Source organism: Hibiscus syriacus, unplaced genomic scaffold (genome assembly GCF_006381635.1).
Source record: "Hibiscus syriacus cultivar Baekdansim isolate YM2019G1 unplaced genomic scaffold, ASM638163v2 tig00009009_pilon, whole genome shotgun sequence".
Lineage (NCBI taxonomy): Eukaryota > Viridiplantae > Streptophyta > Magnoliopsida > Malvales > Malvaceae > Hibiscus > Hibiscus syriacus.
This window is the reverse complement of record NW_024062181.1, coordinates 2,106,045-2,122,059: the sequence shown is the minus strand read 5'-3', so window position 1 is coordinate 2,122,059 and position 16,015 is coordinate 2,106,045. Positions and strand designations below refer to the sequence as shown.

General features: G+C 35.2%; 1 protein-coding gene and 3 pseudogenes across 1 annotated transcript; all 4 read left to right on the top strand.

Moving 5' to 3' along the window:
- The window catches only part of LOC120202804, a 30,280-nt pseudogene extending 28,614 nt beyond the window's left edge, over positions 1 to 1,666 (top strand).
- Positions 1,667 to 2,264: 598 nt separating this feature from the next.
- On the top strand, positions 2,265 to 5,329 carry LOC120202990 (annotated as a pseudogene).
- A 2,442-nt stretch (positions 5,330 to 7,771) lies between these two features.
- LOC120202803 lies at positions 7,772 to 9,335 on the top strand (annotated as a pseudogene).
- Positions 9,336 to 9,485: 150 nt separating this feature from the next.
- On the top strand, positions 9,486 to 12,834 carry LOC120202802 (putative disease resistance protein RGA3). The gene is made up of 4 exons (XM_039203171.1): positions 9,486 to 9,647; positions 10,007 to 10,214; positions 11,234 to 11,540; positions 11,775 to 12,834. Exons 1-4 carry the CDS (start codon positions 9,486 to 9,488, stop codon positions 12,832 to 12,834), a joined length of 1,737 nt encoding a protein of 578 aa, XP_039059102.1.
- Positions 12,835 to 16,015: the final 3,181 nt, after the last annotated feature.

Sequence of the window (16,015 nt, the reverse complement as noted above, 5' to 3'; positions counted from 1 at the left end):
TCCACAGATCTAAAAGGTGTAGAGTTGCAGACAAGTTCCTTTAGCTTAAGGCAAATTAAAGCTGCTACAAACGATTTTCACGCTTCTAATAAGATCGGAGAAGGTGGTTTCGGTCCCGTTTACAAGGTACCACGTCCAACACAATCTTTCTGCAGGTACATTGTTCTTGATTTTGAACCTGGACATCATGTTTTTTTCATTTCAAATGCAGGGCACTCTACCGGATGGAACGGTAATCGCTGTTAAGCAGTTATCGGCTCGATCCAAGCAAGGGAATCGTGAGTTTGTGACCGAAATTGGCATGATTTCAGCTCTGCAACACCCTCATCTTGTAAGGTTGTATGGATGTTGCATAGAGGGAAATCAATTGATGCTTATATACGAGTACCTGGAAAACAACAGCCTTGCACGTGCATTACTCGGTACAAATCTCATCCGAATAATATCTTTTTTCCGAATCTAAAATGATCTGTTCTAACATGAATAAGATGTATGCCAATGTATGTATCTGAGCTTCTCTGTATGTTGGTAATAAAAGGGCAACCGGAGTTTCAGTTGAAATTAGACTGGACGACGAGACGGAAGATATGCATCGGTATAGCAAGAGGATTAGCTTATCTCCATGAAGAATCAAGGTTGAAGATAGTTCATAGAGACATCAAGGCCACCAATGTGCTACTTGACAAGAATCTAAACCCGAAAATATCCGACTTTGGTTTGGCCAAGCTCGATGAAGAAGATAATACCCACATTAGCACCCGAATCGCAGGAACTTAGTAAGTCTCTCTTCGAATTCGTTCACAATGTATGCATCGATTTTAGTTTATAGAAGTGGTTCATACAAATTTGCAGTGGCTATATGGCTCCGGAATATGCAATGAATGGACATTTGACAGAAAAAGCAGATGTATACAGCTTTGGGATTGTGGCTCTTGAAATTGTTAGTGGCAGATGCAACACTAGAACCCGCCCGAAGGAAGAACCGTTCATTCTCCTCGAATGGGTAAATTAAGTTCTCGTATCCATATCCGAATATGTATCGAACGATCTAACACACATGTGACACGAAACACTTTTGTGTCGAATGTTATGAAATGAATCTAAATATCGTCAATTATATTGTGTTTTCTATAGGCTCATGTTTTGAAGGAGCAAGGGAAGTTATTGGACTTGGTTGATACTCGGATTGGCTCGGATTGCAACATAGATGAAGTGATGGCGATGATCAATGTCGCTCTTTTGTGCACAAACCCCACTGCTTCTGCTAGGCCTTTGATGTCTTCCGTGGTGAGCATGCTCGAAGGCAAGGCTGCGGTCGACGAATTCTTGATCGATTCCAGTGTTACTTCGAGACGTCAAATGGATGCCGAAGCTATGAAGAAGTTGTATCGGAAACTCGAAGAAGACGATACGGATATTAGCCAAACGAAAAGCATGTTAGCTGATGGACCATGGACTGGTTCTTCTACATCTGCTGCTGATCTCTATCCAGTTAGTTTGAATTCTGGGTATTGGCAGAATAGAGATTCAACAAATTAGAAACAACTTGTGAATGATCTACTGCTGGAATAAGTTCATTAGGAACAATGCAAATTTTCTTGTTTAGCTAATTTTCCCAGGAAAATCCGCTGTCCGAACCCGAGGCTCAAGTAACCCATTTGATTCATTCAACTACATTCATAAGGTGTCATCCGATTGTTTGGAAGTTCGAATTTCAGCACTAATCAACTTATTTACCTTAACTGTTAAAGGAATTATTGTTATTTCTAGAGGTTATGGGTTCGAGCACCGTAACTGCAAAGGAGCGTTCATTATCAAATGGTTGAAAATACTTAAAATAAATACTAATTTGTAATCACATTAATTTAACCATAAAAAAGTTGGAATTTCAAAAGAAATATTTGACCTAATATTTTAGGTCAAAATCCACACCCGACCGACATATATAAAATTCAATCTTTATTAAATAAAATATAATTTTAATTGAAAAAATATAATGATATATATTATTATAATTATCTTTAAATACATAAAATATAATTACAAAATTATATCATGTGAAATTTTTCTTCATAAACCTAACCTCAAAAACTGAATTTTTAAAGAAAAAAATTTAATCCAATGGGATATAATTCGGATGAAATTTCAATCCCTAATTACAACTATAAGAAAAATGAAATGCGAACCGTTATTGACTCAATTGAGTCGGAGCTCCATGACCCGAACATACCCTTTTATTTCTCATTTCTTCTGCGTTACTCAAAAAACAGCTCATAAAAATGGCGTGGTCAAGCACTCTGCTTCAGTTTCACATCAAATCCCCTTCGGTTCCTTCTCTCGCATTCCCCCATTTCCTCCACAAAAGATCCCCAATCCTTCTTAGCCCTAACCCTGCAAATCCCAACCCCAACCCCCCAAAATGCAATTCCTTCACAGAACCAACGCTGTCCCAGTCCACGGCGTACTATCAAGAGCCATCGACATCATCCAATCGTCTCCTCCCACGTGGAAATCCGCACTCCTCAGTAACCTTGTGATCTTCGTCGTCGGGACCCCACTCTTAGTGGCTGGCCTTTCTCTATCCGGAATTTGTACTGCTTTCTTGCTTGGGACTCTCACTTGGCGCGCTTTTGGCTCCCCTGGGTTCCTACTCGTTGCTTCTTACTTCGTTATGGTGAGTTACTAAAGACATCTTATGAAAATTTGCGTGAATTATCGGATTTAAGTTAAATTTTGGATATTGGATTCTGATTTTGTATCTATCTGGTGTTAAAAGTTTTATGCTTTGGAGAATTAGCTTTCACTGTTTGATATATGACAAGGAAAATAAATTTGTTTTATGTCGAAATGTTATGTTTTAATTAGTTAGGTATTCAAGTTTGATTAGTTTTATTTAGAGAAATTGATTGTGCTTGGTGAAATAATGCCTAAAGAGTAACCAAAATTTCTTCAGCGGCTTCAAGAATTTTAGATGAAATAAGGTCAATTTGGAAATGATATATTGTTCCACTTTATTTCCCCCTCCTAATTATGGCTTGTTTTATTTGCAATATGAAAACCTTGAATTATTTCCTGCCTCCCTCTTCTGATTCTTATGGCCGTTTCAAGTTGAATTAGATTATGACTTTGTGAGTAAAGCATATTTGTATTTGTTAGGGAACAGCAGTGACAAAAGTGAAAATGGCTCAAAAGGAGGCCCAAGGGGTTGCCGAAAAGAGGAAAGGAAGAAGGGGACCTGGGAGTGTAATTGGGTCCAGTGCCGCTGGTTGTGTATGTGCTTTTCTTGCAATATATGGAGTTGGAGGAGACGCATTTACACGACTTTGGCGACTTGGTTTTGTTGCCAGTTTCTGTACTAAGCTGAGTGATACTGTCTCAAGTGAGATTGGGAAAGCATATGGCAAAACAACGTAAGTGCCACATCTCTGTTTGTCAAGGTGTAGGCTCTTCAAATTAATGTTATTAAAACTTCTCATAGTTCACTCTAAAGAAATGATAGTTTGAATAAAGTCGAATTAAATCCCTTATAGTCTATAATGGAGTGCTATTATTGTCATTTATGCTATGCTGGTTATAAAAGTGTGTGATGTGCCAAAACGAACAGGTATCTGGTCACAGACTTTCGAATTGTTCCTAGGGGAACAGAAGGAGCTGTCAGTCTTGAAGGAACAGTTGCCGGACTTCTAGCATCTGTACTACTTGCCTCTATCAGTTGTCTACTGGGTGAGGTAGTACTTGCTATTTACTACTATGATTAATTTATTCTGTTATTCAAGGATGCCTTTTCTTTTAAATTACAAATTACAAGCATCATTTAGTGAACATTACAAGATGTTTTCACCTCAGGAAAACGTGGAAATTTATCATTTCCTGTAACTAAAGACTAGTTGGTATTGATGTCAATAACAATACTGGTGGTGGGATGGTGTCATGCTGGAATAATTTTATGGATATAATTGGTTGAATGTGTATTTTAGATGGTCAAAGATGATTTTCTGTGGGAACTCTTGCCAAAATAGCAGATCTTGATATATTGATAAATGGGATTTGATATTTTAGTTTTGGTTTGTACTTGGTTCCTCACTTCCTTTTGAGCATTATTTTGCCACGAGCTTAAATTTGGATTAATGTTGTCTGTTATTACAATTTGGTGACATGGATAATGTTTCTTTGGATGTGAGTGGATGAGATTATTACTTTAGAATAGGTGCATGCTTAAAAAGGGTTTCCCAAAGGCTTATACGATCCTTGATATTGTTCTTGTTGTTCATAATGTTGTTGATGCCACATCCTTGATACACTTTCAAATTGAGAAATGATATATTGTTTCTTGACAACTATGATTATTTGAATCGATATAAATGTTTTAAGCCACTTCTTCTTTCTCTTTTTTTTTCTGCTTGCTAGTAGATAAGTGTACCTGAGGTGCTGATATGCGTAATAGCTTCTCAAATTGCTAATCTTGGTGAGAGTATAATCGGTGCTTCATTCCAAGGGAAAGAAGGATTTCGTTGGGTAAGGAATTGTTTGAATAATAAGATGGTTTCTGTCATCCTGTTTTCTAACCGTTCTTTTAAAAAAAATTATTGCCTGTGTGTCTTGTAGATGTTAGTGTTAGGAAGGAAGTGCCTATGTGGTGTAGCAAGGAGATGATTTCATGTATGTCCTTTTGTTGGAGTCTAGTGATGTTTGGATCAGGCAGCACTGCAGAAAGCTGTAGTGAGCAAGAATCATATACCCTTTTTTTGGATGATCAAATCGTAAATTTAGAGATATCAACCTGTTATAGAGCTGCCTTCTAAAGATTATTTTCGTGTTGATTTTCTGTTGGATGAAAATGTTTTGTTATCCATGTAGTGGCCTGTTATGTTACTTCGACTCTTTATTTTGCTTGAAGTATCCAAATACATGGAAATGCCTTTTAAAAGATAAACGCATCCGTGTTAGATATATACCCGTACCAGACATCCTCTCTCGAGTTTGAGTAAAATAGCTGCACTGGCCATATATAAACCTGTCTTATGCTCCATGTTCCAAGCATCTTTCATTTGTTTATCATTGTAAAGCTGAAACTCTGATTCTTTTATGGCTTTTCTTCTTGCAGCTGAACAATGATGCTGTTAATGTCATCAACATATCCATAGGCTGCATTTTGGCAGTCTTAATGCAACAAATCCTCCAGAACTGGCAAATGTAAGTTCACCCGATTGTTGCTTCGGCAATCTCAGGTAACACGAAAGAATGCGAAAAGGGAGGCTATATAAAATGATGGGAAGAGAAAGCCTTCAATATCATGGAAGAGAGGGGGACAGAAACTGCAATTATGGGAATGATTTGGCTAACCTTGAAAGATTGTCAATGATGTGGAACATCACTACCATAACCAAATTGTATCAGAAAATATATCTTTTACAGTTTTGGTTTAGGGTATTCTAAGATGTTTTCCTTCCATCATTTCCATAACCAAAAGCATTGGATTTTCTTCTTTTTTTTATTACCAATGAAAATGATGATTAAAATCTTAATATTTTTTTAGGTGCTGATTGTTTACGTGTATATCATTGTTGACACGATATTATTTTCTTATATGTTATATTAGTAAATAATTTTAAAATTATAAAAATATTAAAAATTTAATTTATAATAAAATAATGTAATACGATACAAGTCATTTTGTCAATAAAATAATTTCATGTTAAAATAAAAATATATATAATTTTAAGGTAATATCTGTTTAAAGATAACTTTAAATCATTTGATATTAAACTGTTGTACATTTGGTAGTCAAGTGCTTATACTTTGGACCTCAAATAATAATAATAATTTTTTTATCATCGAGATCATTGGAGTTTGTGTAATATTAAACAAATAAATTTATTGTTATTAATTAATTGAAATATTAATAAATTGTTAACTAAAAATGTACGAATTAAAAAAGTAATGGTAAAAAAAATTTATAATTACATTTACATAATCAGTCGAGTTAAATTATATTTTATTCTTTTTTGTATATATTATGAACCCTAACCTAATTTAAAAAATCTCCCCCCATCGTCAGTTGCTCAATTTTTTCCCACGTCCCATAGCCGCCCCTTCCTATTTTCAAAAGCAAAGATCCTCCAACTACGTTAGCTTGTCTTCTCCTACATTCGTTCCCGGGCCAAGTAACACTGCAGTTTATTTCTTCTTTTTTTCGTTTAAGGGTTCTGATTCCCAATGTTGCTTCTTGTCTTCTGTTTTTAAAATTTGTGTTTCTACTGGTTTGTGTATTTTGACTAAAAAGATGTGATTTTCAATGGGTAAGTTTTAGTTTCTAGAGAAGGTATGGCTGTTCCAAGAGAAGATACTTAAGGACGTTTGATTTGGTTATTGAAAAAAGGCCTTTTATTTTTATCATTTTGTCATGTTAATGCATTAATTATTTATGGAAAAGACAATTGATTCCAGCTTGAATATGAATACGTTTAATTGAGTTTAAGTTCAAGTTTGAATACAAAAATTGATATACTAGTTTCATCAAGTTCGATTTTGCAAGCTTAGAAATTGATGTTCGATCAAGTTCGAGCTTACCACTATTCGGACTAGGCTCAACTGGATTGCAACTTCAGTTATGTAATACCAATTGTGAAGATCCAGAGGAAGAAGATTGATTTTTTTTTTATAGTTGGTAGAATTAAGTAATATGGTGTTGTTTGAGATTGTTATGCTTAAGTTGTTTGGTATGTTCAAGTTTTCTTTTTGGTATTTTTAAGTTGTTTGGTTTGTTTAAGTTCTTTTTGTTCCTTTTTCGATCAAAAGGAGTAGATTGACAATGGGATTACCAAATGCGAGTGGGGACTTTTCGACCGAAGTAGAGGTAGATGCTTTCAGACGCCTCTTTCCTCTTCGTTTCTTTGAGAAACATCTTTAGAATCTATACGACCTGATGCTCGACCACTCGAGAGAGCCAGAGATACTACCATTGCCCTTGGTTAGTAAAGGAAAAAAGGAAACAGCTATGAAACTTTTCTGTGACATAATTTTCTTTTCATGCCTGAGCTGATTCCTCTAATATCGAGTGGCTGTTGCATCTGCTAATGGTTCAGCACTTGCAAAAATTGGTTCAACTGTAAGTTTATCACTTTCTCTAATACATGCTGCTTTACGATGCCAAGCAATTAAGCCTAGAGTTGATAATTTGTTTCTTGTGTTGCATAGACGATGTTGGCTGGTATCAAATTGGAAGTCATGACCCCTTCGTTGGAAACACCTGATGAGGGTTGTATAGGTTGGCTGCCATAAGTTTCATTCTTTACTATCTCTCTTTCTTTTCTCAAAACCTATCTTTTATCTTCCATTTTTTTTTTGTAATTTCTTTCTCATTTTCAGCAATTGATTTCCACATGCCTCCAATTTGTTCTCCAATTGTTAGGCCTGGCAGACCGGCTGAGGCAGCACCAGTTGTGGCAAAGCAATTATCTGACACTATTCTAAGGCATACCAATTTGTTTTTTCTTTGTGTGGATTCAATTCTTATCTTCATCTTCACCACCATGTTTACTCATGATTACTGGTGTGGTTAACTGGGTATTTGAGTCTTGAATATTGAAACTTTGAGTTTGCCTTTCTGTTTCTTTCTACCCGCTTAAGCACACTGCTCAGTTATTTTATCTTAATTTGTTGGTGGTTTTGTTTCCTCTGATGCTCTTCACACTTATAATATGTTCTGTTTGAAAACTGTTCCACTTTGATTCATTTTTCTTGATAATTATTTTCTCAAACATCTTGTCACATGTGTAACTACAACTCTGGCATGATTAATTTGAAGGAACTGTCCTTGGTTAGTGGAAAAGCTGCTTGGATGGCCTATTTGGTAGGTGATTGTGGTTTTAAAATGTCTTAACAATCTGTATAAGAGTTTGAACACAAGCCATTTAGTGTTCAAGCAAGATAATATGGAAACTCAAGTAGTGTCATAGTGCCTTTCGTATCCTTGAATATGGAATTAACATAGTATTCTCTCTTTTTTTACAGGACATTTACTGTTTGAATGCTGACGGTGCTCTTTTTGATGCTGCATTACTTGCAGCTGTTGCTGCATTTTCTTATTGTAAGCGTTTCACCCGTGCTTCTAAATATAATAATACTTACCTTTTCCATGAAATCAAAAATGGGAAGTGGAAAATTGCAATGGTGAAATCCTTAATTCTTTTTAAGAGAAATTTTATGCACCGCCTATGGAATTCTTTTTAAGATAGGATGTGAGGTCAACTACATGTTATGCGTGTAATTTGTTTTCTAATATGTCATAGTTGAGTAAGAGCTTAAATATTTCACACATTTTAATCTTGTCTACCTTGCTTTTTCATGCATAGCCTGTATATATATTATCAGGTCTTGCTATTCCGTTGCAGCTTTAATGTTGACTAATAGATTTGTTTTCGAGTGACTAATATTTAGCGTCTTTTTTTATGCCATAACTTCTCTAGTTACTACATGCAAATTTTGGCTTGTGTTGGATGGTGATATACTCTGGATTCAGGATTCAAGTTCAGCACTGGTCCTTACGCCTTATAAGTAATTTTTTTTAATTGTCTTAATTTATGAAAATTTTCTTACAGTGGAAATCCGGTAGTATCTCTCAACGATGATGGAAAAATAGTTTTATCGGAGGAACAAGGACTATCTGACAGGGAGCCAGTCAATAAGGAGAAAAGTGAACCTGGGCATCATTCCGTTTTTACTGACATGTATACGTCACAAGAATTACATTTTGGCAGATCCTACTGCCGAGGAAGAGTCTATTATGGAGACGTCTGTAACTGTGGTTTTAGATTCATCTAGTTAACTTGTTTCGCTTTATAAACCAGGTGGACCAGTTCTAGCATATACATCAGCTATCCAGGTCAGTTGAAATTTTAAAGTCTTTGTGACAATAAAATGTTCTAATTAAATGTAGAATCTTTGCCGACGCTTTAGCAGCGTAATACAGTTAAGTTTTTTGGTTTTATCAAGTGATGTTTTTCACCTTTAACTTTAGTAGCTGCCTTGGACTCCGATATTTGATCTGAAGGTCATTTCCTTGGATGTAGGTTGTCATGCTTTAGACTTCCGAGGAAATCGCATGATAATAGTAGGAAGATTTACTTTTTTGGTGTTCTGAAGCATTTTCTGTATGATTTGTTTCGATACAGACTCATATTAAGGTATAATGAGCTAAAACTGGGCGAAAAGCTGATACGAAAAATGGCTTCCATGGTTTCAGGACTGCATTGCATTAACACGGCAAAGAGTGAAGGAGCTTCAAAAGATTCTAGATGAAGCCATTTCTAGTATGGAGGTTGATTAATCTTGCTGTTAATTATTTTGAGTGGTTTATCAGCCAGGTTTTGTAAATAATGTTCGTAATTCTCTTTTTAAATTTAAATTATTATCGTTCATTCCGTCGCATTTGCGCATTTTTTTAATGACGTTATTAGTTCAGGGACTGGTTTTTCGAGGGTGTAATGGGATCAATTCTGGTATGCCAAAAGTGTCAAATGTTAAGCTTTCCATGTGCCAGCAACAGATCTTCACTAGTGGATACTCCTGTGCCAACAACAGATGACAAAGAAAATCCTTCCCCTGGTATAAGCCAAATGGATACTATTCAATCAGCATTGAATCAAGTAGACTCGGCCACCCAATGAGCTGATCAAGTAAATCGAGCTCCAATGAGGCAATGAGTGAAGACGTTGCCAGTGCATGGAGATGAAATCTTCATTCAAGCAAATACTAATCAATGGTTACTCAGCTTAGAATAGGGTACAACACTGATCTAATATATATCTTTATGCTTGATGGTTGAATATATGAGCATTTTCGGCTTGATGCTTGAAACTGGACCATCTGACGTGCCTTTTTTTCTGTTACTTTTTTATCTTCTCTGTGCATTTAACCGTATAATTTCACTAGTTTAGTTGAGAGTTTCTTTTAGATAGAAATCATTAGTCTTTGTACAATTGAGTTTGATATTAATACAGTCTAGATTCAAGTGTTCCCCTATGAGGATAAAATTGACAACACTGAATTCTCAATTTTCTTCTCTATGAAAGAGGCATTGGAAGCAGGTTATTTGGTCAATCAGTTGCATCAATTTCCAAAGGACCAATGGCTTGGAATGTGGAACCGGCTCAAAAATGTTTCCATCATTTCCAGTTCCAGACAGTACTTCCCTCCAAAGAAGGAAGATGCCGGTAATATGTTACGAAGACAGGTAAAACACAATCTTCCAACTTGCTGTACACAGAAATAGTCAAGTAGAAGAAGGTTGAGAGTTCCTGATTGGTGGCAATCGAGGAGATGATAACACAACCTTGTTCTACACTGTACAGTGTACGTACATCATATTTTTCTCATTCATGACGACATCTGATGGCGAGTAACGAGCAAAGGTGCTTGGAAATCACAAGCCAACACGTCATGGGGAAGCTTTATCCAGCTTGTGACTTACGATGCGTAGTTTCGAACTTTATTTTCTCTCTAAAGAGACAGTCAGTTAAGATTTGTTCTCGGTTAATATTGTTTTCCATCATTTGATTGTGCTGATGTGGGTTTAAAGTTTAGGGTTTAGATTTTAGTGTTCAGGGTTTAAGGTTCAAGTTCTAATCTTTGAATTCAAATCTTGTATAAGTGCACTCAAAATGATCAAGCTAATTCATGTATCAGAACACAGAAACTTCATTTGATTCTGTCTCCTACCATTGAATAAACCTTTTTTGTTCGACCTTTTTTTTTATGAATATAAATTTTATTGCCAAAAAATCAATCAATTTGTACAAACAGAGAATAAATACACCTATACATTTAAACCCCACACTCCGCGACTGACTATCTAATCGACTCACTTTATAGGCTTTTATACCAGTAACCTTCACACGAACCATCTCCATTAAACGATCTACCAATGCTTCCTCCGAACACGGCTTCCCCTGAAATCAACGTAATGACACAGTTCCAAGCAAAGCGAAAAATATAAGCCAAAACATAGATTTTCCCCTGGCATTGCAACAAGCCTAACCGAGCTCATGCATCCAATCCATGACCTGCCTCGTCACATTAAAAGCCGATAAGATACTCATTCAAACCCTCTTAATTAGCAACAATCAAAGAACATTTGGTCCCTAGATTCAATCTCATTTAAACACAGGACACATATACCATCAACGTAATGACTGGGGAGTACTTAAATCTGTTTTTCAACATGGCATGCCAGAGAGTAGGATTGTAATTACTACTTGTGAACACAAATTTGCAGTAGAAACGAAATCAACTTATATATTTCATCTGAAAGAGTTGCCTGGAGAATTGTGTTGGATGATACTTTGTGAAGTTGCCTTGAATGGACTGAATGAAGATAGTCATGAATGTGTAGAAGATATAGGATTGGAAATTGCGAAGAAATGCAAAGGATCACCATTTGCTGCAAAGGTTTTGGGCGGTGTCTTGCAGCATAAAATTGAAAAAAGAGAGTGGAACAGTGTTCTGGAAAACTATATATGGGAATCTCCTATGATACCCAAGTATATTTTTAAAATACTATGGCTATCTTATTGTGATCTACCTTGGTCAATAAGGCAATGCTTACTGTATTGTGTTATCTTTCCCAAAAACTTTGAAATGTCGAGAACTCTTTTAGTCCAACACTGGATGGCACACGGTTATCTAAACTCATCCGATGATTCAGAAATGGAGCTAAAAGGTGAAGCGTACTTTAAATGCTTAGTAGCTCATTCATTTTTACAAGATTTTTGCAGGAATGGTGGTATCCATACATGGAAGATGCATAATATCGTACACGACTTTCTTCGGTTTCTGTTCCAATATGAACTAATGATGGAGATCCGATCTGTTGAACATATGATGTTGGACTTAACTTCTGCTAGGACGTCTAAGGAGGTCAAATCTATAAAACGTGTGATTCCAGCTCCAGCTCCAAAGCAGATGAAAACTCTTTCTGATTCTGGAACTTCAATTCTAGCTTCATATTGTGATCCGCCATTGATTCTAGATTCATCTTGTCCTCCTCTGCCGTCAGATTTTCCTCTTATTAGCATTCGTCATTTGATGGTGATGATAGCCCAGGGAGTTGGTTTCCCTGTGGACATTAGCGGTGCAGAGAAATTGCGGACTCTTGTTGCTGTTAGTCAAGGGTGTTTGATAACCAGTAGAGCATTATCTAACTTATGTAAACAATCCAAACATCTCAGGTTATTGGATTTGAGCTTGTCTAGCGGATGGCATAATTGTTTTGGACCATGTGGACAAGGTAATGTACTTCGTAAATTTCCCGAGGAAATTTATGAATTAATAAATCTGAAGTTCCTTAGCTTAGCTGGCAGCAAAGAATTGAAGATACTACCAGAAACATTGTGTGACTTATATGATTTGCAATCTTTGGATCTAACTGGATGTAGTAGTCTTACGAAGTTACCGGACGGAATCGGGAAATTGATGAGATTGAGGTATCTTTATACCTGGTATTGCTGTAGTATAACTTTCTATCCAAAAGGGATTGGCTGCTTAACTTCTCTGAGAGAATTAACCAATGTCATTGTTAGAGTTGATCAGAATGATGCAAAGGAATTCAGTCTCGGAGATTTTGAAGAGTTGAACCACCTTTGTGGAGATGTTCGTGTGAAACTGGTAGGAAATGCGATCGATGCAGATGAGGCTATCAGAGCCAACCTTTCGAACAAGAAAAGTCTCAGCAATGTTAGAATAAATTTGGATGGAGATATAAAGGAAGATGATGTAATCAAAGCATTAAAGCCACCTTCGGAGTTGAAGATAGAGTTCATAGGCGGGTGGTTCTAGTTCAGAAAAGAAAGGATGGTACAAGGTAACAGGTAATATCTCGACATCATTCTCTCTTTTGTTGTTTCTTTACCATTTTAATCAACCCCTTTCTTTTTCCTGTGTTGGAGTTGCAGTTCAGTAATTTTCATTTGGAGAATGATGCAGTTGTTATTGTGAAACTCCTAACAGACAGAGGATCCACATTATCCAGTCTTGGGAACATGATTGATAAATTAGCCTTTTGTGTCAAAACTTTCAGTGTGTTTTCTTATGTTCTTCGTTCGGGCAATGAACCCTACTCATTACTTTGCACCTTTTACATTGTGGCTGGATAATACTTCTTATGATGCACTCTTTTTCCATTTTCTCTCAGCAGAAGTGGTACTCTAACGACACACCTTTTTATATAAAAAAATTAGTAATCAGTACTGCTTAGATAAGATGTTAGAGTAGGACATGTTTCTGCTATCATCATCTAATTAGATGAGATGTTATAAAAGCTCAGTGGCTGACGCATGCTCACTTCAACGAGCCAAGTTATCTTGATCTTATTATTTCTTAGTGTTGTTTTCATTCACTCTAGGTGTTGTCGTTGGTGTTTTTAGATGCAAGGAAGATGTTTGGTTTTTGATAATTGGCATTTGCTTCATTGCTTGTAGTGTTTTATATTTTCTTCTTTGTGCGTTTAGAAATTATAATTTTTGAACCCAAAACGATCTTGGAGTGTTTTCTCCCTAGAGATTACGGTTTCGAGCAACATCTGTGTTCATTGTCCATGGTTAATAAAGATTGTCGTAAAATTAAAAAAAAAAAGAATTTTAGCTCGTTCTTAAAATTTCACGAAAGTAAAGATCTTCAAATTCAAACGACGATAGGCTTCCCCCAATCGCTTCTCTCAGTATAAAGCATAATTTGCCTTGGTAATTAAGCTAAATCAACAAAAGAAAATCGAATTCAATCCAAACTCCACCTTACCTCTCACTTAAAACTCTGGCCTTTAAAACAACTATAAGCAAAAAGGGAAAAAAATCCAGGGGATATTAAAGTACCTGGAAAATGTCACATTTAGGCATGTGAGAAGAAGAAGAGATGGGAACACGCTGATGTTTGCTGGCCAACTTGTTCGCGGCGTGGACTTTCTCGTCGCACTCTAAACACAGCGCCGCCTCGTCGGAGCAGCACAGCACCTCCGCCACCTCGCACACGTTGCACTGTATCCTTATATCTCTATTTTTCTCTTCGTCTAATAAATTCCAAAATTTTCCAGAATTTATATTTCTTATTTGAAGAAATGGAGGGGTCTATTTCTGGTTTAAGGAAGCAGGAAAGCAAAGCCAGCTGAATCTGATTCTCTTAATTAATTAATTAATTATAATAAAACTCCAGATTTTATTTTAAGCTATGATTTGAGAATTGCCCACGTGGTAGATTCCAGATTCTATCTTTGACTCGGGAGACCAGACCGCTCTCAGCCTCGTCGGTTCCGACCGGTAAACAATATTTACTCTAGGCTTCATTTTAACTATTTTTTGTTTGGTAAACTATACGAAAATTCCCTTTGTTTATAGTTTGATGGATTTTGGTCACCAATTTAAAATTAAGGCTACATGGTCCCTAAAGTTATTGATCCATTCGATTTTAGTCTCTAACGTTACCGATCTATTTGATTTTAATTCCTCGGCCGTTAACTCCCGTTCGATTTTAGTCCCTCAGGTATGTCACATATTTGTTAAGGGTTAACAACAAAGGGACTAAAACCAGACAGACTGATAATGTTAGGGACTATTTATCTTTTATTTTTAAATTGGTTACCAAAGTCGGACAGATCCTAAACAAAATGGACTATTTGCATAGTTTACCCCTTTTTTTAACCACCATTATCGAATCGGTTAATGAAACTATTCAGATCGAATTTTCTATAGGTTTATTATGGGAGAAATCCTCTCAATTTAATTTGCTCCATTCACGATCGTCAGAATTTGAAATCCTAACTTTACTTAAAGGATCTAATGTTTTATCTCATTAAAATAATCGGTTGTTAGTTCCATTTTAACTAATTTTATTAATATAATGACGTGGATAAAAATAAATTATGTTATATTAATTTAAAATACAACATATTTTTGAAGTAGTGTCGAAATATTATTTGATTGGTAGTAATTTAGGCTAAGCTATTACTTTTAACCCAAAGGTGATGTGTGAAATCGTGTTTTTGACAAGATTTAAAGAAAGATACTTAGATTATGGTAATATCAATTTTTGCAGATAATTGGTTCTTGCAATTTTAATGGATAAGATTTTATTTTATTTTTTATATATAACTTGCAAAGTTTGGATAAGGTTGTTTAAGTTAGACTATTGAATAATTTGAGGTGTTTTGAATATTATTATTCTTGTTGGATAAAGTTTTTTTAGGAAAAATGACTTTAATTTGTTACATCAGTATATTTTAATGGAAGTTTATAAAAATAATCGTAATGAAAATTAATTAAAAGATTAATGATTGTATTGTGAGTTTTATAAGTTCAATGATCAAAATACAAACACCTCAAAAGTTTGATGACCATTGATGTAATTTAAACTAATATTTACTAAATAAGTTTTGATATTTTCATTTATTCATTCTTAACGTCAAAGGGTTGGATGTAATTATAATTCTATCTAATTAATTAAATTAAATTTAATTATCATTTTAAGAATGTATTTGTATAAACTGATTAATTACATGTTCATGGTTGGTAACTTATCCAAATGGATAGACCACTAAATGGGGCGTATTTAGGACTAGCTTTACCTAGGCCATAGACCCCATATCAAAAAAATAAAATTATATGTGAGTTTTTGTTAAAAAGTTATATTGATTTTTTTCTCGATTCAATCCCCACACCCACGCACGCACGCATATATATATATATATAAAATTTTTATTAAATTTTAAATTAAAAATTATATACACGTTATGTTTGATGCATCTTTTATTATATTTATATTGGCTTAGCCGATAATTTTTTTTCTAGAGTCGTATCTGACTTCGAACGACTTGTGTTATAGTTGTAACACTCAACCACTAAAATAAATTGTATTTAATTTATGTTTGACTAAAATAATATTTAGATTAAATTATATACAGTACAAAATTATATTTGAGTTATGATTGTAACACTTAACCATGAATTTGTCACATGTATATCTTTTATGT